Below are 21,719 nucleotides of genomic sequence, written 5' to 3' on the forward strand. Positions count from 1 at the left end.
GCCAAGCTTGTTTAGCTAGTAGCGACTGATTAAAAAGTCGAAGATCTTTAAAACCCATACCACCACAAGATTTTGGGTTGATCATACGGTCCCAGCTCATCCAGTGGGTCTTGCGGCAGTTTGTTTCGTCACCCCACCAAAAATCTCTAACAATATGAGAAAGATCCTCGCAGAGATTAGCAGAAAATATAAAGACACTCATGGTATAGGTGGGAATTAATTGAATGACAGATTTAATCAAAATCTCTTTTCCCCCACTAGACAGATATTTCTCATCCCAATCAGAGCACTTTTTGTTGATTTTCTCTTTAACATAGTGGAATTTACCATCCTTCATGCGACCTTCAGGCACAGGAAGGCCCAGGTATTTAGCTTCAAAACTTTCAGAATTCACTCGGAGGATTTGCTTTACAGAATTCGAATTCTGGTGAGTGCGCTTATTTTCCATAAGGATGGAGCATTTATTTCTGTTGAGCAGTTGTCCAGTGTCTCTCTCATAGGTCATAAGGATTGTCTCGATCTTATGGCCTTGGTCCGGATTAGCTCTGAAGAAAAGCAGGCAAGCGTTCGCGAAAAGGAGGTGGGAGATGCCTGGGCTGTTACGGCAAATGTGCAGGTCGTTCAATGCGCCGTTGGAAATTTCCTATTGAAGGAGGAGGGATAGACTTTTAGCAACAAAAAGGAAAAGGTACGGTGATAACGGGTCACCTTGACGAAGGCCACGGCTTGGCTGGAATTTTTCAAGAAGCTTTCCATTGAGCCGGACTGTATAGCGAACAGTGGAGACACAGCACATAATCCATTTTATCCATTGATAGGAAAAGCCAAATTTAATCAAGGCTGCCTCCAAAAAATTCCAATCAACTCTATCGTACGCCTTCGCTAAATCCAATTTATAAGCACAGAATATTCCACGATCATTTTTATTTTTTTGTATAGCATGGATGCATTCAAAAGCGATAAGGGCATTGTCGGTGATCATTCTACCAGGGATGAAAGCACTTTGGGTTGGAGAGATCAGATCTTGGAGTAGGGGCCGAAGTCTGCTGGCCAAGCATTTGGAAACGACTTTGAAATAACATTGCAGAGCCTAATTGGGCGAAAATCCTTTAGCAGCGTTGGGTCTTTCTTCTTAGGGATAAGGACAATAGTTGTTTCGTTAACGCCTTCTGGCATCGAGCCCTTCTGAAAATTCCTTGACGGCACGGCAGATGTCCTCCTTGAGCAGACCCCATTGCCACTGATAGAAATGAGCCGGGATTTCGTCTGGCCAGGGGCTTTCCAAGGGCCAATCTGGAAGAGGGCAGTACCGATTTCCTCATCCGTAAAAGGCATGCAGAGGTCGATATTCATAACATCAGTGACTTTGGGGGTGATGACATCAGTAGCCAAGTGGGGGGTGACTTGTTGATCATAGGTGTAGAGATGTTTGAAAAATTCAGTCGTCAAGGTTTCCATCTCAACACTGTCAGTAGTCAAAGAGTCATCCGGCTTCTGCAACTTGGAGATATTGTTCTTTTTTGCTCGCCAAGTCGCTTCCTTGTGGAAAAAAGCAGTGTTGCGGTCCCCAGCACGGATCCAATCCATTCTTGAGCGTTGGTGCCAATAGATCTCCTCTGAGTCGAGTAAATCATCGATCTGTTTGGAGATGGATAAAGCAACTTGATGATTTTGTCCACTCGGGCTAGTTTGGACAGCAGCCAAGTGCTTCGTTCGGTAATAGCAGTACCGATCGCCAAACGAACTGACGACGGGCAATACGGCAATGGACATGTTACCCGACGACGTGTTCGCGGACATCCTCGGCAATCTGGACCCCCGCACCCTAGCCGCCTGCCGCTGCGTCTCCAAGTCCTGGCGCGCCACCGTGGACGCCGGCCGCCTCCTCCGCAACGACCTCCTGCCACTCTCCTTCGCCGGCATCTTCGACCTCTACAGGACCGACATCGGCGACGACGTGCCCCCGACGTTCTTCTCCCGCCGTAACCCCCCAACCTTCCACGGGAGCCTCGCCTTCCTCGACGACGCCGCCGCCGACTGGTCGTCCTCCATCAAGGACCACAGCAACGGGCTGCTGCTCCTCTGGGAGGGCGTGGCCAACCCTGCCACGCGGCAATGGGCGCAGCTTCCCCCTTATCCATGGCTCAGCAGAGACAACCGCGCCTTCCTCGTCTTCGATCCTACGGTCACGCCGGCCTCCTCCTCGCCTACGACATCTATTTTGTCCTCAGGTATGTATATGTGTTTGGTACGTTTTCATAATTGTTGTCTTCATTAGCAAGGTCGTTTTTTTTATAAGATGTTTTAGATTTTTTCTAAATCAAACTTTTTTTTTGAAAAGTTTTTAAAGTTTGACGACCAAGATTTTACAAAAATCTACCAACATCTACGATTCTAATTCTATTTTACTAAATCCGCCATGATATGTATCTGCCTAATAGTGGACTACTTGTACAAATTTGTACATTTTTACTATAAATTTGCTCAAACTTTAAGAAATGTTTGTGTTCTTGTATACAAACAAGGGCAACCAAGGAGTAGCATGTAAACTGCTCAGGTAGTCGATCTAGTCATAGATTTGGTTGCTTGACCCTAAGAAATCAAGAATACGGTGTTTTCATCCTCTGTTTTTTAAGAGAAAAATGAACGTTTATCTGCGACGTACAGCTTGAGTTTTGCTAGAAACCTGTCAGATGTTCATGTATCGTTCTTGAGAAAAAGACTCATTGAGACGAAGAAAAATTAGATTGAAAATAATTTGTGGAGCACCGAACAGAAAACCAACCCCTGCCCGGGCCTGGTTACAGATTACAATGCTTAACAAGACGCGTAACAAGATACCCTTTCCCGACACACATCACTAAAACTGACACGTATTTCGTACACACGTCCAACGAATAGAAAGAGCATCAAACTGGCACAGTAACGCCTCCACGTCACAGGCTGGCACGTCCAAGGTGGGCAAGCTACCGAGAAAAAACACAGATAAAAATCAGTCAAACCAACGGACTAAGCCCAGCCCACACATATCCACGGCCCATAAACGAAAGCGCAGCGAAGCGCGCAGGCCCGTATAGTGGACTCTATTTGTACTCGGTCGCTGAGGACTGAGTAGCTAACAAGTACTGTTTCTTTGGTGTTCCTCTCAAAGACTCGATCCGTAGCTAACAAGTTAATTGGAGATTCTACCGGACCGGACTCTAATTAACCCACCGGCCTGGACCCACGAGATTGCATGATGAAGCCTTATATATATATTTTTTTCTCTGTTTCTCGGGTAACACTAATCACCAAACGAACTAACATGGACGTGTTACCCGACGACGTGGTGGCGGACGTCCTCGGCCATCTAGACCCCCGCAGCCTGGCCGCCTGCCGCTGCGTGTGCAAGTCCTGGCGCGCAACCGTGGACGCCGGCCGCCTTCTCCGCAAGGACCTCCTGCCGCTCTCCGTCGCCGGCATCTTCGACCTCTACATGACGGGCATCGGCGAGGAGCTTCCCCCGATGTTCTTCGCCCGCCCGGCCTCCATCAACAACCCTCCCATCGACACGGACCTCCTCAGCTACCTCCACGCCGCCTTCTTCCACGACTGGGCCTACTCGTCGGAGATCACGGGCCACTGCAACGGCCTGCTCCTCCTCTTCGCGGCCGTCGCCAACCCGGCCACGCGGCAGTGGGCCCGCCTGCCGCCTTACCCCCGCGAGGATCCACGGCCCAACAAGGCCTTCTACCAGCACGCCTTCCTCGCCTACGACCCTACCACCGCCGCACCGTCTCAGCAACACTTTGAGGTCTTCTTCATGCAATGTCCTTTCCGCACGGTCAGCGAGCGCAGGACCAGGACTGAGCTCGACCCTGCCAACCCGGGCTTGGAGTGGCCGCCGTCGCCCTTCGTCATGAGCGTCTTCTCGTCGAGGACGTGGCGCTGGGAGGAGAGGTCTTTCGTCAGGGAAGGGATGGGTGCACGGCATATCGCAAGCTTGGTGCCGTTTCTTGAAGATGTGAGCCGCCATGATTCCGTGTATTGGCGGGGACGGCTCTACGTCTGCCACATATTTTTTATTATCAGGTATGCAATGTTTCCCTATTATGCACTTAATCAGCAATAGGTACATCCGTTTCTTTTTTATAAGATGTTGTAGCTTTGTTCAAGGTCAAACTTCTTAAAATTTAGTATTACATACTTGAGGTATACTTATTTGGTATCACGGAGTAGTATATTTTCCTACAGAACTTGATCAGATTTTAACAAGTTAGATTTAGGAAGGGAAGGAGTACTACATATGGTTGCCAACCAGCTGCAACCAAGCTTGTACCGATGCAGAAAACTCTTCCTCGAGGAACTTGACCTTGTCTGTCCATAGGGCTAAGAGAAAAGAAGGTACTATGTGGCTTCAGCGCATGGATCGCCACTTTTAGATGATTGGCCTTTTATTTCTTCTTTTGTACAATTACTTTTGATTAATATATATGGCAATAGGTCTTTTGACCTATTGCCTTTGCCCCTCAATTTTTTTTTTTATGGTTGCTAATAACAAAACTCGTGTGCAGATTGGACTTGGAGGATAATAGGTACCATGTGATTCAACTCCCCCCAATGAAAGAAGGAGAACCATGCAGAAAGATTGACCGATATTTCGGAAAATCCAAAAATGGTGTGTACTATGGATTTGTCCAAGGCTGGTGCAAACTTCAGGTTTGGTTTCTTGATGAATCAACTCAAGGGACGCATGAGTGGGTGTTGAAGCATGATACCGACCTCGAGCCCTTTCTGTCAAATTTCCCTTGGAAACATGGTGATGGACCTTGGTCTGTACAAGGCTATTCCGTCAATGCAGAAGATACACTAGAGAATGAAGAGAAACCAGAATGGGATTCAGATAACGATGATGGCATTACTGCTAGTGCTGCTCATGATAGTGTCCAAAAAAGATTTGGTATTTGGATACTTGGATTTCATCCTTACAAAGAGATTGTCTTTTTGCACACAACATCAGGCAGAGTAATGGCCTATCATCTTAATAGCTCAAAGGCTGAGGATCTCGGTTGTTTACCCTTAGACCGCTATGACTATGTTGTTAGATTGGGGTTGCCTTTTACATACACGCCTTGCTGGATGGAGATCAGCTGCTTGAGTTTAGAGGCCGGTGTCGATCGAGCTCTAGGGCGGCTATAGCATGTAGCTTGATATCTTCAAATTAACTTCAGTAGATTTTCAGTTTGAGTGTACGACATGTTTGTGTTCTTGCATACAATGGCAGCCAAGGAACACCATGTAAACTGCTCAGCTAGTCTAGTCATAGAGTTGGTTGCTGAACCCTAAGAAATCAAGAATACGATGTTTTTATCCTCTGTTTTTTTAAGGGAACAATGGACGTTTATATGTCATGTACAGCTTGAGTTTCGCTATAAACATGAAAGATATGCATGTATCGTTCTTGAGAAAAAGGCTCATTGACAATGTTTAGATCCATAGATGCTTCCAATATCCAGATGTGCCCCTACACTGTAACCTACCTTGGTGTACAGCTACTCTACTACTCCCTCCGATCCTAAATTGTTGTCGTTGTTTTAGTACAAATTTGAACTAGAATAATGATGTCAACAATTTAGGAGTAGTAAACTATCAAACAAAGAAGACATTTTTGAATGCCAACAATTTAGACCATTTTATGAAATGGCTCCTCCAAGAAAAGCAACAGTACTTGAGGTTGCATTTTGCGACCAGGTCGGATGACGGAGAGAGGCTGCAACTCAACAAGAGAGTACTCCATGAGAATGGAGAAATGCAGCAAGGTCGGAGCTCGATCACCTGATCATCGCCGGTGCCTCCTCTTTGCCTCTATTCGTTTATATGCATGTATTGACGAACAAATAGCAAAAAAAATGACCGTTGGGAGGGAGCGCTCCTGCGACGCGCTGGGCGACGCCCACCACCCAGCTCCGGCGCTGGCCGCTCCGGCCTTGCCGTCCACCCGGCTCTCTCTGCGCCCTTTCCAGCTGCCCCCGCCCCCCCGCTCGGTTCCCGCTGGCTTTCTCCCGGTCTACCTCGGTAAGTTTTGCAGTGCTTCGCAGCCAGACCTGGTTCCGCCGCTCCAGATCCAGCCCCCCGCGAGCTCTGCTGGCTCCGCCGCTGACGTGGAGGACTCGGCAGCCTCCATCTTCGACCCCTCTCATGCTGTCTGCGCTCGGGTCAACGAGGCTCTGTCGAGCTGGCGTGCGACGTGCTTCCCCGATTCGGACATCTTGATGGCTCCCCCGACCGCATTGATGACGCCCCCGGCCTCGCCTGCATTCACGCCGCGCCCTGCCCCGACTGCTCCGTTGGCGCCGGCCGCATTGAAGAGCATCCTGAAGCGGCCCAGAGACTTCAACGCGCCTGCCCCTGCCCAGCGCCTTAAATCCGTCGCCTTTGCCGTTCCGGGACGCGGCATTGAAGCGGCGGAGCGACGGGCCCTGTCTCCATCATCGCTTTCGGCGCTTCTCCTGGCTCCCCTTCCGGATTACCCGGATTCTCGCGATTTGGGAGACGGATTCATTGCTCAGCGGGATGCCTCCTCGCCGGAACAGGACTGGGAGCTCGTCAGGTCGCGCAGCTCGAGACGACATGACATGCCGCCCCAGCGCCGCCCGCCTCCCCGCGCCAGGCAAAGCCGCGTCTGCACGTCCCCGGGCTACAAATCCCCCTCCCCTGGCGCCTCCAACTCCAAGCCCCCCAAGCCGCACTGCTTTCGGTGCTTCGCCAGCGACCACCTTGTTGCTGCCTGCCGCGACCCCATCCGCTGCTCCTCTTGCCGGTGCTACGGACACACTGCCCGCCGTTGCAGGTCCAGAAGGACGCCGTCGCCGTCGTCGTCTCCACCCCCCGCTCCCACCATGGCGCCGCACCCCCTCCCGATGCCGGCCCCGCCTCCCGTTTACGGCGCCCCTGCTCTCCGGCCGGAGGAGGACACCTGCTTCGTGGCCACCTCCTTCGACCTCGACCGCGACCGGCTGGACTGGGAGAGCTCGGCGGTGGTGGCCTGGGTGCTCGACGCACCCCGCGGCACCACCCGCACCGACGTCGACCGCGCCTTCCGCCACCACTTCAGGCTCTCCCCGCATGAACTCATCGTCAGCAAGCATCACCCGGAGGAGTACCTCGCCAAGTTCGAGCAGAGGCTACGGCGCGACGAGGTGCTACGCGTCCCCAACGGTTTCTTCCGCGCGGCCGGCCTCAAGGTGCACGTGCGCCCATGGCGCTCTGTTTCCCATGCCTACGGCGCTAACCTCTTCTTCCGTGTGCACATCCACCTCAAGAACGTTCCGCCCCACGCCTGGCGCCCGGACATCGTCGAGCGAATCATCGGCCGGCACTGCACGCTCCAGCGCATAGACGACAACGCCACCGAGATGGAGGACACGTCCACCCTGGGCCTCTGGGCTTGGACCACGAACCCGAACAAGATCGCCAAGGGTGGATGCGCGGTGTGACTTTCCGTGTCCTCATCCACCTCGATCGCGTCGAAGACTACTCCAAGGCCTCGATGGACCTCTCCGACGCCGAGCTTGATGCCTTCATCCCGGACTCCAACGAACTGTAGTGGGCCATGGGCGCCATCGACGGCATGCCACCACCGTGGACCACGACCGCACCTATCCCGCCCTTCAGCCGCGAGGGCACCCAGGCGGGCGTCCGCCGCGAGCAGGGAGCGTCGTTGGCTTCGCGCAAAGGAGCCACGGCGCTCTTCCTCCCGCCGCCGTTCTGCCTCACGGCACGGCCGGCGTCCCTCACCGGATGCCGTGAGTCGCGGCACGACTCGGAGCGCCAGCAGCGGGAGCCGCGCCCCTTCGGACGACGATGGCGACGAGGCCCCGGACTCGCGACGACCACCCCTCCTACGCGGAGCCACGACGACGCGACGACCACGGCGACGACGAGGATGCCCCTGGCCGCCATGGGCGCGCTGCGCGCCGCCCCTCGTCCCGTCTCTCGGCTGCTCCCGTTCGCCGCGAGCGGGATCGCTCCACTCACCGCTGGGGACAAGGCTCCCACCGCCACGGCTACCAACGCCTGGCACCCACGCCGTCGGCTCTCCTTGCGGCGCCTTCCCCAGCTGCAGCGCCCAGGCCGGCGCTACCCCCCCCCCCCTCCTTCTCGACGACGACATCCAGGCCCGTCTGCAGGCCTTGCTGGACAACCACGTCAACGCCCTTCGCATCGAGATGGAGGCAGTCCTGCGCCTCGCGCCGACATCGGCGCGGTCCGTTGCCCTCGCCGGCCCGTTCCTTCGCTGAGGTCTGCAACGCCTGGCTGGCTGGTGCGACGCCTTCCCTCGCGCCCTGGCCCCCTACACACGCCGGTCCGTCTCTGTTCACGCTCCCGCTGACCACGCGGCCGAGGGGTGCGGGGCCGCCAGCCGAGCCTAGAGCTTCTGCCAACGTGCACCGCCTGGGACGTGGCTCCCGGCTCTATGCTGGAGTTGCACGCGAGCGTCGCCTGGGTCACAGGGGACGACGGAGTGATCGCGGCGCCCGTGATGGAGCTCGCGGTGGTCGCTGCGCTTGCGGCGGATCACGACGACGCTGCGGCCGCTACGCCCGGGGCGGAGCCCGCGGTGGTCGCCGCGCCCGCGGCGGAGAACGAGGCGGTCGCCGTGCCTGCGGTGGAGTTTGAGGTCGTCGCCGCGCCTGCGCCCGCGGCGGATGACGAGGCGGGTGGACGGTCTGGACAGCTTCGTCGCGCCCGAAGAAGTGCACGAAACCGTTGCTGCGGCCGCCCCCAGGATCGAGGACCCCTCCGTCAGCGAGGGCACTGCCGCTGGTGAGGACGCTGCTACCGGTATGGACGAGGTCTCTGACGACGGCGGCATCGCGACGCTCTCCTCCATCGACAACCTCTTCGATCGCCCTGCCTCTCCGGTGCTGGCTACCCCTGCACCTGTGCTGCTGCCAGCGCCTGCTGTGGCTCGCCGTCGCAGCGCGCGCCTCCGCGCTAAGCCACAGATCCCCGCGGTTGACAAGGCCATCAGCGTCCTCCACAAGAAGCTGGGCTTGGAGCGCCTGGGGATGCCACTGGAAGCTGCCCGTCAAGACTACGTCAACTTGTTCAAGGAGCCCCTGCCCCCTGCTGCTATCCAGGCGCTCGGGGCCCTGTTCAAGCTGAGCCTCCCTGCCACCGACGAGATCGATGACGCCCTCATTGGGGCGGGCGTTGACGGAGCGCTCGAACAACAGACGGCCCCGGCGGCTCTGGTTTCCTAGATGCATCGGCTTCCCCCTTGCTGTGTGTGGGCCTCTACGGCCAGTGGATGTAAGCCTTCTAGGCTGCGTTGTATCGTAGGTGTGCGTCTTCAGTTGCGTTGTTTTATTTGTATGAGAACTGGCTCCGGCCTCGTTGTCACGGCTCCTTCCATTTCGTTCGTCTGCACTGCGCCTTTCACGGCCTTGACGTCTGCCAAGTTTCCATGATTGGACCAAACCTCAACATCCTTAGTTGGAATGTCCGCGGACTTAATGACCCATCGCGCAAAGACGTCGTCCACGCCACCATCGTTGACACCCGCTGCCATGTTGTCTGTCTTTAGGAGACGAAATTGGCCGCCATCTCCCAAAGCGATGCCAACTACATTGGTGGCTTCCGGCTTGCTAAGCACGCCCACCTGCCGGCCGAGGGGACAAGGGGCGGCATCCTCCTGCTTTGGGACGAAAACATCGTTGTCCTTTCTGACATCTCCTTCGGCACCTACTCGGCCTCGGCCACGGTCACCATCCTCGAGAGTGGCATCTCCTTCAAGCTTTCTTCAGTCTATGGCCCGTGCGCCGACAACGCGAAACCTGCTTTCCTCGGTGAGATCGGGGCTCTTGCACCGGCCGCGGAGCAAAAATGGCTCATCCTCGACGATTTCAATCTCATTTACCGCGCCAGCGACAAGAACAATAGGAACCTCAACCTGCGCCTCATGGGCCAATTCCGCCGTGCGCTCGAGGACTGCAATCTTAAGGAAGTCAACCTCTAGAACCGGAAGTTCACATGGAGCAACAAGCGTGGGTCCCCCACCTTGGTCAAGCTTGATCGCGCCTTCTGCAACAACGCCTGGGATCTGGCTTTTGACAACCACACCCTTCATGCTCTTTCATCCTCGCTCTCCGACCATTGCCCCATTCTCCTGTCCAACCAGAGCGGCCCTTGGCGCCCCCGCCAATTCAAATTTGAGAACTTCTGGATCAAAATGCCGGGCTTTATGGACGTCGTTTCCCAGGCTTGGAATAAGGCCTCGTCCCACACTCAGCCGATCCACATTGTCAACCACAAGCTCAAGCTCACCGCCTCCCGCCTCCGCTCTTGGAGCAAGCTTCTCTTCTCCAACTCCAAGCTCCTTCTGCTCATGGCCCTCGACGTCGTCTTCCAGCTCGACGTCGCTCAGGAGGATCGTCCGCTTTCCCCGGAGGAGCGCGGTCTCCGCTCGGATCTCAAACGCAGGATCCTGGCGCTCGCCTCCCTCGAGCGGGCGCGAAAGAAGCAGTCCGCCACCATCGCGTGGCTCAAGGAAGGGGATGCTAACTCCAAATTTTTCCACATTCGAGCTAACGGCCGTCGCCGAAAGAACCACATCCAGAGGCTCCTTGTTGCAACAGCTGGGTCTCGACGCACGACGATAAAGCCGCGGCGATCTTGACGCACTTTGCTTCCGCTCTCGGAAGACCAGCGCCTCGCTCGCTCGACCTCAACTGGGCGGCCCTCGACCTTCAACAGCACGACCTCGACGACCTCGACCTCCCTTTCTCGGAAGAGGAAATCCTCAAAGCCATCGTCGAGTTCCCCGCAGATAAGGCCCCGGGTCCGGACGGGTTCACGGGCAATTTCTTTCGTGCTTGCTGGCCCATCATCAAAGACGACATTATGTGCCTCGCCAACGCGTTCGGGAGACAAGAAACCCACAATCTCCACATTTGCAACACGGCCAACATTGTCCTCATTCCCAAAAAAGACGGCGCCGATTCGATCTCAGACTACAGGCCGATTAGCCTCATTCATGCCATGGCCAAGATCCTCTCTAAGGCGATGGCGTTGCGCCTGCGCCCCAAGATGCATGAGCTGGTCTCCCTTAGCCAAAGCGCCTTCATCAAAACTAGGAGCATTCATGACAATTTCATGTTCGTCCGTGGCATGGCCCGCAGACTGGATCGGTCCAAGTCGCCCACCCTCCTCATCAAGCTCGACATTGCCAAAGCTTTCGACACTGTTCGTTGGGACTTCATCCTCGATCTCCTGCAGCACCGCAGATTCCCCAACCGTTTTCGAGCTTGTTTGACTAGCCTCTTCGCCTCTGCCACCTAGCGTGTCCCCCTCAACGGGTCCCCGGGTGAGGCTTTCTGCCACGGGCGTGACCTGCGGCAAGGCAACCCGCTTTCCCCACTCCTGTTCATCCTGGCCATCGACCCGCTCCAGCACATCCTCCAGCTGGCTACGCAAGAGGGCCTGCTTAGTGAGCTCCCCGGGTGCCTTGCCTCGCGCCTTCGCTTGTCTCTATATGCCGATGATGCGGTGATCTTCCTCTCGCCTACTGCCCCTGACGTGGCCAACTTGTCAAACATCCTCCAGAATTTTGGCGAGGCTAGCGGGTTGCGGACGAACGTCGCGAAGAGCTCCATCGCCCCGATCCGCTACGACGCCGCCGTCCTGGATGAAATCCTCGCAGGCTTCCCCGCGGTGAGGGTTGACTTCCCTATTCGATACTTGGGCCTCCCGCTTTCTCTGGGCCGTCTGCGACGATCGGATTTCTAGCATATCATTGACAAGGCGGCCGGAAGACTGGCAATCTGGAAGGGCAAGTGGCTCACCCGTGCGGGCTGCCTCACGCTGGTCAAGTCTGTCATGACCTCTATCCCAATCTTCACGCTTTTGGCCATTCGCCCTAGCAAGAGGGTTCTGTCTGACTTCGATAAGCTCCGCCGCAACTTTCTGTGGAGCGGCGGCGACAAGGCCTCCGGCAGGCACTGTAAGATCAACTGGCAACGTGTGTGCCGGCCGAAGAACCTGGGCGGCCTGGGCATCCTAAACCTCGAGAAATTCTCGCGGGCGCTCCGTCTTAGGTGGCTGTGGAACTCCTGGACTTCGCCCGACAAGCCGTGGGTGGGCCTCGATCTCCCGTGCGATGATATCGACAAAAGCCTCTTTGATGCCTCCACCAAAATCACTATCGGCAACAGGTGCACAGCTTCGTTTTGGTCCTCGGCCTGGCTCGACGACCAACGGCCTAAAGATATCGCCCCAAATCTTTTCCGGGCCGCCCGCCGCAAGAACCGCACGGTCCGGGAGGCTTTGACTCCCAACCAATGGGCTACCGACCTGAACCTTGCTTCATTCACCCCAACCCACATCAGGGAGTTCATCGACCTCTGGATCAGGCTTCAGAACCGTGTGCTGCTTCCGGATACGCCAGACAGCATCGTCTGGACCCTCACGCCGAACGGGATCTACTCGACCAGTTCTGCTTATAAAGCACAATTCTTCAGTGCCACGGCTTGCAACTTCCACCGCCTCATCTGGTCGTCTTGGTCCGACTAGCGAGCATTTTGCCTTAGCTTTGTCCTCTTTTTCTTTCCTTTTTCTTTGACTTCGGTCAACAATGTTTACTCCTTCTTGATCAATATATAGGCAAATCTTTTGCCTCGTTTCAAAAAAAAAAGTTTATATGCATGTTATAATTGCTACGTAGTATTTCTCTCAAAGACTCGATAACAAGCTAGTTAGAGATTTTAACGGGTTACTGAAACCGGACCGAACTCTAAAGTCAATACTACTTTATCTGTCCAACAAAGGATGTTTCAACTTTGACTAAATTTGAATCCAGTTCGAGGGTCAAACTGTTGGTAAAACCTAGATAGTAGTCCGACTTGAATACTTGATCAAATAGGTAACAAGTTAGATATCGTTCCAAAAAAAGGAAACCAGACCTAACTCACCCACCCTTGACCCTCGTCCTTTATATTTCTTTTCGGAGATATCCACCCAAGCTATATATACTTTTGTTTAGATCTAGTTGGGAGCCGAGAGTTCGAGAAAGAGCACGGCATACTTGGATGGACGTGTTACCCGACGAGTTAATTTGCTTGTTATATTCGTTGTTTCTTTGATGTTCCGGACGTACGGAGTGAAACCGGACCGAACTCTAACCCACCTGCTAATTTGAGATTGATTGGGCTCCTATAATTACTCGTACGTAATTGCCAAACGAAACGAACTGACGGCATGGATGTGTTGCCCGACGACATGGTGGCGAGCGTCCTCGGCCGTCTGGACCCCTCCAGCCTAGCCGGCTGTCGTTGCGTGTGCAAGGCGTGGCGCGCCACCGTGGACGCCCACCGCCTGCTGCGCAAGGACCTCCTGCCGCTCTCCCTCGCCGGCATCTTGGTCCTCTACCCCACCGACATCGGCTTCGACGTGGCCCCGACATTCTTCTCCCGCCCGGCCTCCATTGACGGGAACCGCAGCTACCTGGACACCTTCAGGGCCGACGACACCGACTGGTCAGGACTCACGTGCCACTGCTGCGGCCTCCTCCTAGTCCGCGATGGCGTCGTCAACCCCGCCACGAACCAGTGGGCGCGCCTGCCACCTTACCCCCACGAACCGACGCCGGGCAACAAGAGCTTCTTCCAGTGCCCCTTCCTCGCCTTCGATCCTACTATCACACCGGTTTCGTCGTCTCCGCAACACTTTGAGGTGTTCTTCATGCACTGCCTTCGCCACGGCCGGTACTCGAACAGGACCGAAGTAGACCTTGAGAACCCGGGCTCGGAGTGGCCGCCGTCGCCTTTCGTCATGAGCGCCTTCTCATCGAAGACATGGCGCTGGGAGGAGAGGTCTTTTGCCAGGGAAGGGAGGGCTCTACGGTCCATCGCAAGGGTAATGCCGTTTTTGCAACGGATGAATACCTGTCATGTTTCCGTGTATTGGCGCGAACGGCTCTACGTCTACCACATATATTTTATAACCAGGTATGTGTACAATGTTTTCATGATTTTCTATTGATTAAGTATACAAATTATCGCGATACGTACTACTAATATATATTAATATATATACTATATGGTTGCAAACTTGTGTGCAGATTGGACTTGGAGGATAATAAGTACCGGGTAATCGAACTCCCCCCGATTAATAAAGCATGCGGAAATATTTATCCATATTTCGGGAAATCCGAGAAAGGCGTCTACTATGGGTTTGTCTATGGTTTGTGCAAACTTCAGGTTTGGCTTCTCGATGAATCAACTCATCAGACGACTGGCCATTGGATTTTGAAGCATGACATCGACCTCGAGCCTTTGCTGGAAAATTTTCCTTGGAAACATGGTGATGGACCTTGGTCTGAGAAAGCTACACTAGAGAAAGAAGAGAAACCAGAATGGGATTCAGACAACGACGATGGCATTACTACTACTGCTACTGTTACTCGAGTTAGTGGCCAGAGAATATTTAGTATTTCCGTACTTGGATTTCATCCTTACAAAGAGATAATCTTTTTGCACACATTATCCGAGAGAGTAATGGCCTATCATCTAAATAGCTCTAAGGCTGAGTATCTCGGTTGTTTACCCTTAGACGACTTTGGTTATGAGATGCGGGAGGGGTTGTCTTTTATATACACTCCTTACTGGATGGAGATCAGCTGCTTGAGTTTAAAGGCCGATGTCGATCTGCAAGCTCTAGGGCGGCTGTAGCATGTAGCTTGATATCTTCAAATTAGCTTCAGCAGATTTTCAGTTTGAGCAAACCGATCCATAATAAGTGCTTTTGATTTAGCTAGTACGACTTTGTACTGAAGTTGTACTAAATCAAAAACACTTATTATGAATCGGGGGAGTAGTATTTGTTACTATAGGAATTAATTGTACTGTTTTTATTGCTGACATGTAATGTTTTATTCCACAAATCCGCACTGATGCATGCATCAAGTCTGAAGTTCACACTGTTCGATTAGTTCGATCTGGAACTGAGAGAGCCAAACTGAATTCCGATTATCAATTTTCTACAGCTAAGTTCGGTTCTAAGTTTATAGGAACCGGTGTTTGTAAAAAAAAAATCGATCATCGACGGCGCCTCTTCACACGCGTCCAGGTGTGGTAGCCGTGACATGGCCTCCTCCACGAGAACCAATTAAGCTTGACACCAAGCTGGTGCATCAAGGAAAGCATTGAGACCACGGGAAACAGAAGTTCTCCCACCTTCTGCAATCGATCGACAGGTAATTAAATGGCTCCAAGAAACCAACACTTGAGGTTGCATTTTGCGTGCGACCAGGTCGGATGCAGTCGCGCATGCATCCACCACGGAGAGAGGCTGCATGCACCTCAACAGGAGAGTACTCCATGAGAATTGAGAAATGCAGCAAGGTCAGAGCTCACCTGATCATCGCCGGTGCCTCCTCGATCTTTGCCTCTATTCGTTTATTTGCATGTATGTTAGTATTTCTCTCAAAGACTCGATCCGTAGTACGTAACAAGTTAGTTAGAGACTTTAACGGGTTACTGAAACCAAACCGGACCGAACTGATCTAACCCACTCCTTCACCCTTGAGATTGATTGAGCCTATATATATTTTTCTCTGTTTTTGTTGGGTACGTAATACACGTACAACTACGTGATTTTTTTGCGGCCAAACGAAACGGACTGACGGCGGCATGGATGTGTTAGCCGACGACTTGGCTGCGGATGTCCTTGGTCGTCTGGACCCTTGCAACCTGGCCGCCTGCCGTTGCGTGTGCAAGTCCTGGCGCGCAGCCGTGGACGCCCACCGCCTGCTGCGCAAAGACCTCCTGCCGCTCTCCCTCGCCGGCATCTTCGCCGACTACTCCTCCCGAGTCCGGCGAGTACAATCCCACGATATTCTTCTCCCGCCCGGACTCCATTAACAATCCTCCCATCGACGGGGACACCAGCTACCTCGACATCATGGGCCACTGCAACGGCCTCCTCCCCCTCTTTGGGGCCGTCGCCAACCCCGCCACACGGCAGTGGGCGTGGCTGCCGTATTACCCTTTCGACTATCCATGGCTCAACGAGGACTTCCTCCAGCGTCCCTTCCTCGCCTTCGATCCTACCACTACGCCTGTCTCGTCTCAACCACACTTTGAGGTCTTCTTCATGCATTGTCCTTTCCGCACGCACTGAGAGCGCAGGACTGAGCTAGACCCTGCCAACCCGGGCTCCGAGTGGCCGCCATCGCCCTTCGTCATGAGCGTCTTCTCGTCGAGGACATGGCGCTGGGAGGAGAGGTCTTTTGTCAAGGATGGAATGGCTCTACGGTCCATCACAAGCGTGGCGCCATTTCTGGAACGGGTGTCGTCCCGCCATGATGCCGTGTATTGGCGCGGACACCTCTACGTCTGCCACATATATTTTATTATGAGGTATGCAATGTTTTCCATAATCTCCTCTTAATCAGCAAGGTCATGCATGATACTGCTCCATCCGTTCTTTTTGTAAGATGTTCTCGCTTTGTCTAAGGCAAAACTTCTTAAAATTTAACTAAATTTACAGAAAAGTCTACCAACATCTACAACTTTAAGTTGTTTTTATTAAATCAATCATGATATATATCTTCGTAGTATACATATTTGACATTGTAGATGTTAGTACATTTTTCTACTCCATAAAACTTGATTAGATTTTAAGAAGTTTGACTTAGGACTAAAACATTCTATATAAAAACGAACGGATGGAGTACTATATATGGTTGCCAATAACAAAACTTATGTGCAGAATAAACTTAGAGGACAGCAAGTACCAGGTAATTCAACTCCCCCCGATGAAAGAAACATGCGGAAGTATTGACCCCATATTTCGGAAAATCCAAGAAAGGCGTCTACTATGGGTTTGTCTATGGTTGGTACAAACTTCAGGTTTGGTTTCTTGATGAATCAACTCATGGGACGCATGAGTGGACGTTGAAGCATGATAGCGACCTCGACCTCGAGCCCTTGCTGGGAAATTTCCCTTGGAAACATGGTGATGGACCTTGGTCTGTACAAGGTCATTCTGTCAATGCTGAAGCTACACTAGAGAAAGAAGAGAAACCAGAATGGGATTCAGACAAGGATGATGGTATTAGCATTGCTACTGATGCTGATGATATTATCTGGAAAGGATTTAGTATTTCCATACTTGGATTTCATCCTTACAAAGAGATTGTCTTTTTGTACACATCATCCGACAGAGTAATGGCCTATCATCTTAATAGCTCCAAGGCTGAGGATCTCATTTCTTTACCTTTAGACCTCTTTGATTATGACATGCAAATGCAATTAGGGTTGTCTTTTACATACACCCCTTGCTGGATGGAGATCAACTGCTTGAGAGAGACCAGCGTCGATCGAGCTCTAGGTCAGCTGTAGCATGTATTAATTGCTTGGAACATGTTGTCTAGTTATGGTTGATTGTTTGAGAGAAGTTGTTGGACTCGTTTGACCTTTTGTATACAAGCGTAAAAAAGATAATTTCCGATCTGCAACAAAACCATAAGAGTGGTTGCTTGTAATATTATTTGTCTTTTATTGCAACTAGCAAGGTGGCCCATGCAGACATCTAAATATATGTCTATTATTGTTGAAATTTCTTATAAGAGTATACACATTTTTCGAAGCCATTGATATTTCTTGTTTTTCATTAATATTAACAAAATGAGCATTTTTACGGTACCCTGGTACTCCATATGTGAGATGGGAGTACTAAACATATCTAACTGTCCATTTTTATAAGGGTAATTTAGGCTTTTTTTTGTCTAGGTATCACCGCAACTGTCCTTCTCTTCCGTCAGCCGCCGGCCGGCGCCGTCTCTTCTCCCGATATTCCAGCGAACAGCGCCGGTCTTTTTCCTTCCAGTCTACAGCGGTACTAATGAATCAAGTCTCAAGAAAAATATCAGATCTGATACTCCAGGTGGGACGCAAGTGAATTACTGCTCAAGATAGCTGCAGCGGCTTGCACATTTAACCACTGCTAGTGCCCGTTCAGGACCATCCGGCGAGAACTCTAGCTCTGGCAGGATGCGCGGTCTGCGATAGAGAGGAAAGACTCACGGCGATAAGGCTAGTAACGAACCATCGGAGGAGACGGGCGTCAGCGTTGCTTTACTATTTTGCCCCTAAAATTAAGGTACTCCGCAGTTTTGGAGGTGGTACTCCTCGAGATTTCTATTGGAGTACTATTTAAAATTAGCCATTAGATCAAGACAAATAGACGGTCTATATTTAGCTGATATTTTGGGTTCATAAAAAATAGTTAGTACATTGTTGATGACCATTGGCAGCTGTCCAATACTTTCTTTATTGATGGTTTGGGGCATATTTCGCTACCAAGGTGAATTCCATTTCTGAACTCCAGAGAATCTAGGATTTGTTTTCTGTTACATGCTAAGACCATCAAACAGGTCGTGCAAACAACCACAAATGCCTTAATTATTGTTGTTGCCTAGTCAGTATAAAAGATAAAACTATTCGATGTTTGGATGATAAACACGTTTGTATAAGCTCAAAGTTTGAACCTCAACCATGCAATACTTAACATATCTAAATTTACCCAAAGAAAGGTATGTACTCCCTCCGATCCATAAAAAGTGTCGCCCATTTTGTACTAAGTTAGTACAAATTTTGTACTAAGTGGACGACACTTTTTATGGATCACAGGGAGTATAAATTTGTATTCAGTAGAATCATTTATGATACACATACCTAATTTACTGTCCTCTTCTCCTTCTTCGTTGAGCTGTTGGCGGTAGATTCTCAGAAGGCCCACAAGGAAGTGTTGTTCCTGTCTCTTGCTCTATGCGTCTCTTCAGCTCTCTTAGAATTCGGATTTGGCCCAATTTTTCAGGAGATAATTTTTCCCAGTAAATCCCTGTGTGCACAAGTTCTTCAAATTTTGGTCATCACAGGGGCATTTGCAAGTTTACGAAGTGACAGAAATCAGTCAAACCTTGTGGCTTTGGGATTGTGGTATTTGTTAAGATGACCTGAGTTGGAGTGCAGATAATGTCAACCGGTACATCATGAATTAGCAGCTTCTCAACTGGAATGTCATCCACTAACTGCCTGTCATGCACTGTAGTCATAGACAAAGTTGGAAGTTAACATCAGTGTATTAGTGATAAGTAAGGATTCACATGATAAAAAGTCTATCAAATACTCCCTCCGTTTCTAAATACTTGTCGTGGTTTTAGTGCAAATTTGCACTAAAACCACGACAAGTATTTAGGAACGGAGGGAGTAGAAACTAACTAAGGCATTCACCAGTTTTTTTCCACTTCAGAAAAGAAGTAAAGCGTGCATGCATAGATGGCTCTTCGAAAGAAAGTGATGTGGGTTATAATGGGAAAATAACATACATCAGTAAACATCAAAGAGCACATTATATTTCAAATATTTAAACCATTTCTGCGTCCAGGATGTAAAGTTAATTTGACGTAACCACAAGCTAACTCATCAAAAGGTCAGATTGGTGTCCTAAATATGTTGAGAAAAACATAATAGAACAACTGTCATGCATGCTCAAGAATGACAAGATAGGCACCAACTGTCATGCATGCTCAAGAATGACAAGATAGGCACCTGTATATCAATCATCATATTTCCTCCATTACAAAACTAATTACATCCGTACAAAAAGGATTACAGGCCTAATAACTAAATAACACTTACCAGTTGTTACTATCATGGTTGAATCGTCTATAGCTCCCATATAACGGAGCATCCCATATTCCAGCTCTGCAAATCCCTATGATTGACGATAAATTGGGGATAAGGAGTAGGAAGAATTTAGTTCGGGTAGACAAATCATAGTTCACTTTTAAGGCAGTGTTCAGTATTCAGATTGGACAAAGACCATCAGTTGATCAAGCTCATTTTCTGTTAAAGTGAGAGAAAAGCAGGGAAAAGCTTTTGTACTCATACCGAAAGGATCGACAAAATAAACTCCTGTTCAATTTTTCAACTGCATATGGAAGAAGAAAATAGTTACCTCACCCTTCCCTAGTCGTGCTCCTGTACTTGGATCAACTGCAACAGACCCAATCACAATCAGATCCACCTTAATCCTTTCATCTAGACCGATTGGCCTTCCATATTTGGCTGCACCAACAGAAGTGCATGCTTCAGGAATGCATCCAGTGGGTACCATCTGAGATTCTAGAACTGAGAAAAATCCCGTCCTGAGCCGTGGTTGTGGAGTGAGCAGTTTCTTATCGCCTGAATGATCCAAGTAGCGCCATTTGCAAAAGAAAACAACAGAAACACGTTTAACCTGATTGAGTATGTATGTGAGTATGACTACTTGTACTGAGTGGTCTAGTAACTAAGCATTAAATTTCAAATGCAAATGGTACGGAAAAGCTAGGAGCCTCATTCAGGACTCAGACAGGATGGTAGGCTTAATAGATGGCAACACAGGAAATAATCAAGAGATCGACAACCAATAACACAAGAGGTAAGTAGCATCGAGCTCACCAGAGAGTGTTAAGAACCGAACTTGCTTCTGAGGAGAGTCAGGATTGACCTTGACACACCGTGCGTTCTGAAACACTTCCAGCCGCCCCAGCTGGTTAGAGTTAAAAAGATTTCAATGTGACTGTAAACACATAAGCACGATAATGAATGGTAAAATAATAGGGCCAAGGGATGAAATGCATGTATAATCGGCTACAAGTATAACTTCAACAAAAATACATCAAATCGGAGGATATCGGTCACACTAACAAAGAAGCATAAACTACTGTCTGCTGCTACATTCAATTTTTAAACAAACTACTGCTACAGAAAGAGGCCATTCCCAGCGTTGAATTACTGCAGTTTTACAAAACATCATGCTCTTGTTAACATAATTAGCAGCCAGTTCATCGGTTTTGTCGACGATTCCACATGACACATGCATAAAAATTCACAAGCGAGCTCCATAATTTTGCAATGCGGCACACTTTGCGCAGGTGGTGCATACCTAACAGCAACCCGGAACTGAGATGGGAGGGGCGGACTGCGTGTAAGAGGAGAGGCGAGAGGGATTCGGTAGGGGGTGGGAGTGCGGACCGAGTCGGCGGCGGCGGCGGCGCCGTCGAAGTTGGGGATGCGGTGGTGGACGGGGCGCGGGTTGCGCGCGACGCCCTCGGCCTCCAGCGCGTCCCACACCCGCTTCCGTATCCGCCACTTCCACGCCATCGGGTCCGCTCCGGCGGCGGCGGCCGCCATCCCAGCCCGCGCGTCGGCGTCGAGGCGGTGGCGCTCGGCCTCGAAGGCGGCCGCGTCGAACGGCGCCGAAGACGAAGACGAGGCGGAGGAGGAAGAGCTCCTGGCCCCCGCGGACGCCACGACGAGCGTGCTACGGCGGGAGGCGGCGGCGGCGCAGTGGAGCGATAGCGATAGCGACGGGGCGGTCGGGAGGAAGAGGGGAGGCATGGCTTCCGCTCGTGCGCGCGCGAGGCGAGGCGAGAGAGCGGCCGGATTGGGTCTGCTCTGCTGGCGTGCGGGCCCGGTCTCGCAGTGGGTCAGCCGAGCATCAATGAAGCGACAACTCGCTCTCTTTCTGTTTAGATGGACAACTAGAAACGAAACATGAGCATTGATATTTTCTTTCTCCATAATATGAATTGTCGTTATATTGATCTTATAGGTTAATTGTCCAAGATTTGTTGTTAAGGGGCTGTTTGCATTGAGCCCCATCTAACCCTATCAAAATATTGTATAACC

At 51.3% G+C, this 21,719-nt stretch overlaps 4 protein-coding genes across 9 annotated transcripts; 3 read left to right on the forward strand and 1 right to left on the reverse strand.

Annotated features, from left to right (window-relative positions):
* The first annotated feature begins 1,700 nt into the window (after positions 1-1,700).
* Positions 1,701-5,396, forward strand: LOC104585176. Of its 2 annotated transcripts, XM_024463338.1 has the most exons (4): positions 1,701-2,231; positions 3,354-4,071; positions 4,266-4,383; positions 4,554-4,695. In XM_024463338.1, the coding sequence occupies exons 1-3, from the start codon at positions 1,766-1,768 to the stop codon at positions 4,348-4,350; spliced, it is 1,269 nt and encodes a 422-aa protein (XP_024319106.1). In that variant the 5' UTR covers positions 1,701-1,765; the 3' UTR covers positions 4,351-4,383; positions 4,554-4,695. The 2 variants fall into 2 exon arrangements, with proteins under 2 accessions (XP_024319106.1, XP_010239489.3); XM_010241187.3 differs by lacking the exon at positions 4,266-4,383 and having other exon boundaries at positions 4,554-5,396.
* On the reverse strand, positions 2,824-21,508 carry LOC100831995 (5-formyltetrahydrofolate cyclo-ligase-like protein COG0212). 5 transcript variants are annotated; one of them, XM_014903068.2, is made up of 7 exons: positions 21,063-21,508; positions 20,487-20,577; positions 20,002-20,228; positions 19,683-19,758; positions 18,961-19,086; positions 18,717-18,882; positions 2,824-2,966 (listed from the first exon to the last, which is right to left on the reverse strand). In XM_014903068.2, exons 1-6 carry the CDS (start codon positions 21,426-21,428, stop codon positions 18,722-18,724), a joined length of 1,047 nt encoding a protein of 348 aa, XP_014758554.1. In that variant the 5' UTR covers positions 21,429-21,508; the 3' UTR covers positions 2,824-2,966; positions 18,717-18,721. The 5 variants fall into 5 exon arrangements, with proteins under 5 accessions (XP_014758554.1, XP_024319109.1, XP_024319108.1 ...); XM_024463341.1 differs by lacking the exon at positions 2,824-2,966 and adding an exon at positions 16,740-17,010; XM_024463340.1 differs by lacking the exon at positions 2,824-2,966 and adding an exon at positions 16,740-17,040.
* On the forward strand, positions 10,214-12,552 carry LOC104581310. Its single transcript, XM_010241188.1, has 4 exons — positions 10,214-10,623; positions 10,686-11,226; positions 11,323-11,700; positions 11,770-12,552. Exons 1-4 carry the CDS (start codon positions 10,214-10,216, stop codon positions 12,550-12,552), a joined length of 2,112 nt encoding a protein of 703 aa, XP_010239490.1.
* Positions 12,262-17,490, forward strand: LOC112268703. Its single transcript, XM_024454663.1, has 6 exons — positions 12,262-14,003; positions 14,099-14,444; positions 15,769-16,094; positions 16,167-16,397; positions 16,750-16,777; positions 16,890-17,490. The coding sequence occupies exons 1-6, from the start codon at positions 13,237-13,239 to the stop codon at positions 17,379-17,381; spliced, it is 2,190 nt and encodes a 729-aa protein (XP_024310431.1). The 5' UTR covers positions 12,262-13,236; the 3' UTR covers positions 17,382-17,490.
* Positions 21,509-21,719: the final 211 nt, after the last annotated feature.

The sequence above is a fragment of the Brachypodium distachyon genome, chromosome 4 (assembly GCF_000005505.3).
Source record: "Brachypodium distachyon strain Bd21 chromosome 4, Brachypodium_distachyon_v3.0, whole genome shotgun sequence".
NCBI classification, from domain to species: Eukaryota; Viridiplantae; Streptophyta; class Magnoliopsida; order Poales; family Poaceae; genus Brachypodium; species Brachypodium distachyon.

Coding starts and splice junctions, on each gene's coding strand:
- LOC112268703 (XM_024454663.1), top strand. CDS start 13,237: ATGGATGTGTTGCCCGACGACATGGTGGCGAGCGTCCTCGGCCGTCTG. Junction 14,445..15,768: donor CTACTGCTACTGTTACTCGA/GTTAGTGGCCAG, acceptor CCTGGCGCGCAG/CCGTGGACGCCCACCGCCTG. Junction 16,095..16,166: donor GCCTTCGATCCTACCACTAC/GCCTGTCTCGTC, acceptor CTGAGAGCGCAG/GACTGAGCTAGACCCTGCCA.
- LOC104581310 (XM_010241188.1), top strand. CDS start 10,214: ATGCCGGGCTTTATGGACGTCGTTTCCCAGGCTTGGAATAAGGCCTCG. Junction 11,227..11,322: donor TTGCCAAAGCTTTCGACACT/GTTCGTTGGGAC, acceptor TCTGCCACCTAG/CGTGTCCCCCTCAACGGGTC. Junction 11,701..11,769: donor CAGGCTTCCCCGCGGTGAGG/GTTGACTTCCCT, acceptor TCGGATTTCTAG/CATATCATTGACAAGGCGGC.
- LOC100831995 (XM_014903068.2), bottom strand. CDS start 21,428: ATGCCTCCCCTCTTCCTCCCGACCGCCCCGTCGCTATCGCTATCGCTC. Junction 19,087..19,682: donor AACCATGATAGTAACAACTG/GTAAGTGTTATT, acceptor CTATGACTACAG/TGCATGACAGGCAGTTAGTG. Junction 18,883..18,960: donor CACAATCCCAAAGCCACAAG/GTTTGACTGATT, acceptor TTGTGCACACAG/GGATTTACTGGGAAAAATTA.
- LOC104585176 (XM_010241187.3), top strand. CDS start 1,766: ATGGACATGTTACCCGACGACGTGTTCGCGGACATCCTCGGCAATCTG. Junction 2,232..3,353: donor GACATCTATTTTGTCCTCAG/GTATGTATATGT, acceptor TCGGCCATCTAG/ACCCCCGCAGCCTGGCCGCC. Junction 4,072..4,553: donor CACATATTTTTTATTATCAG/GTATGCAATGTT, acceptor ACTCGTGTGCAG/ATTGGACTTGGAGGATAATA.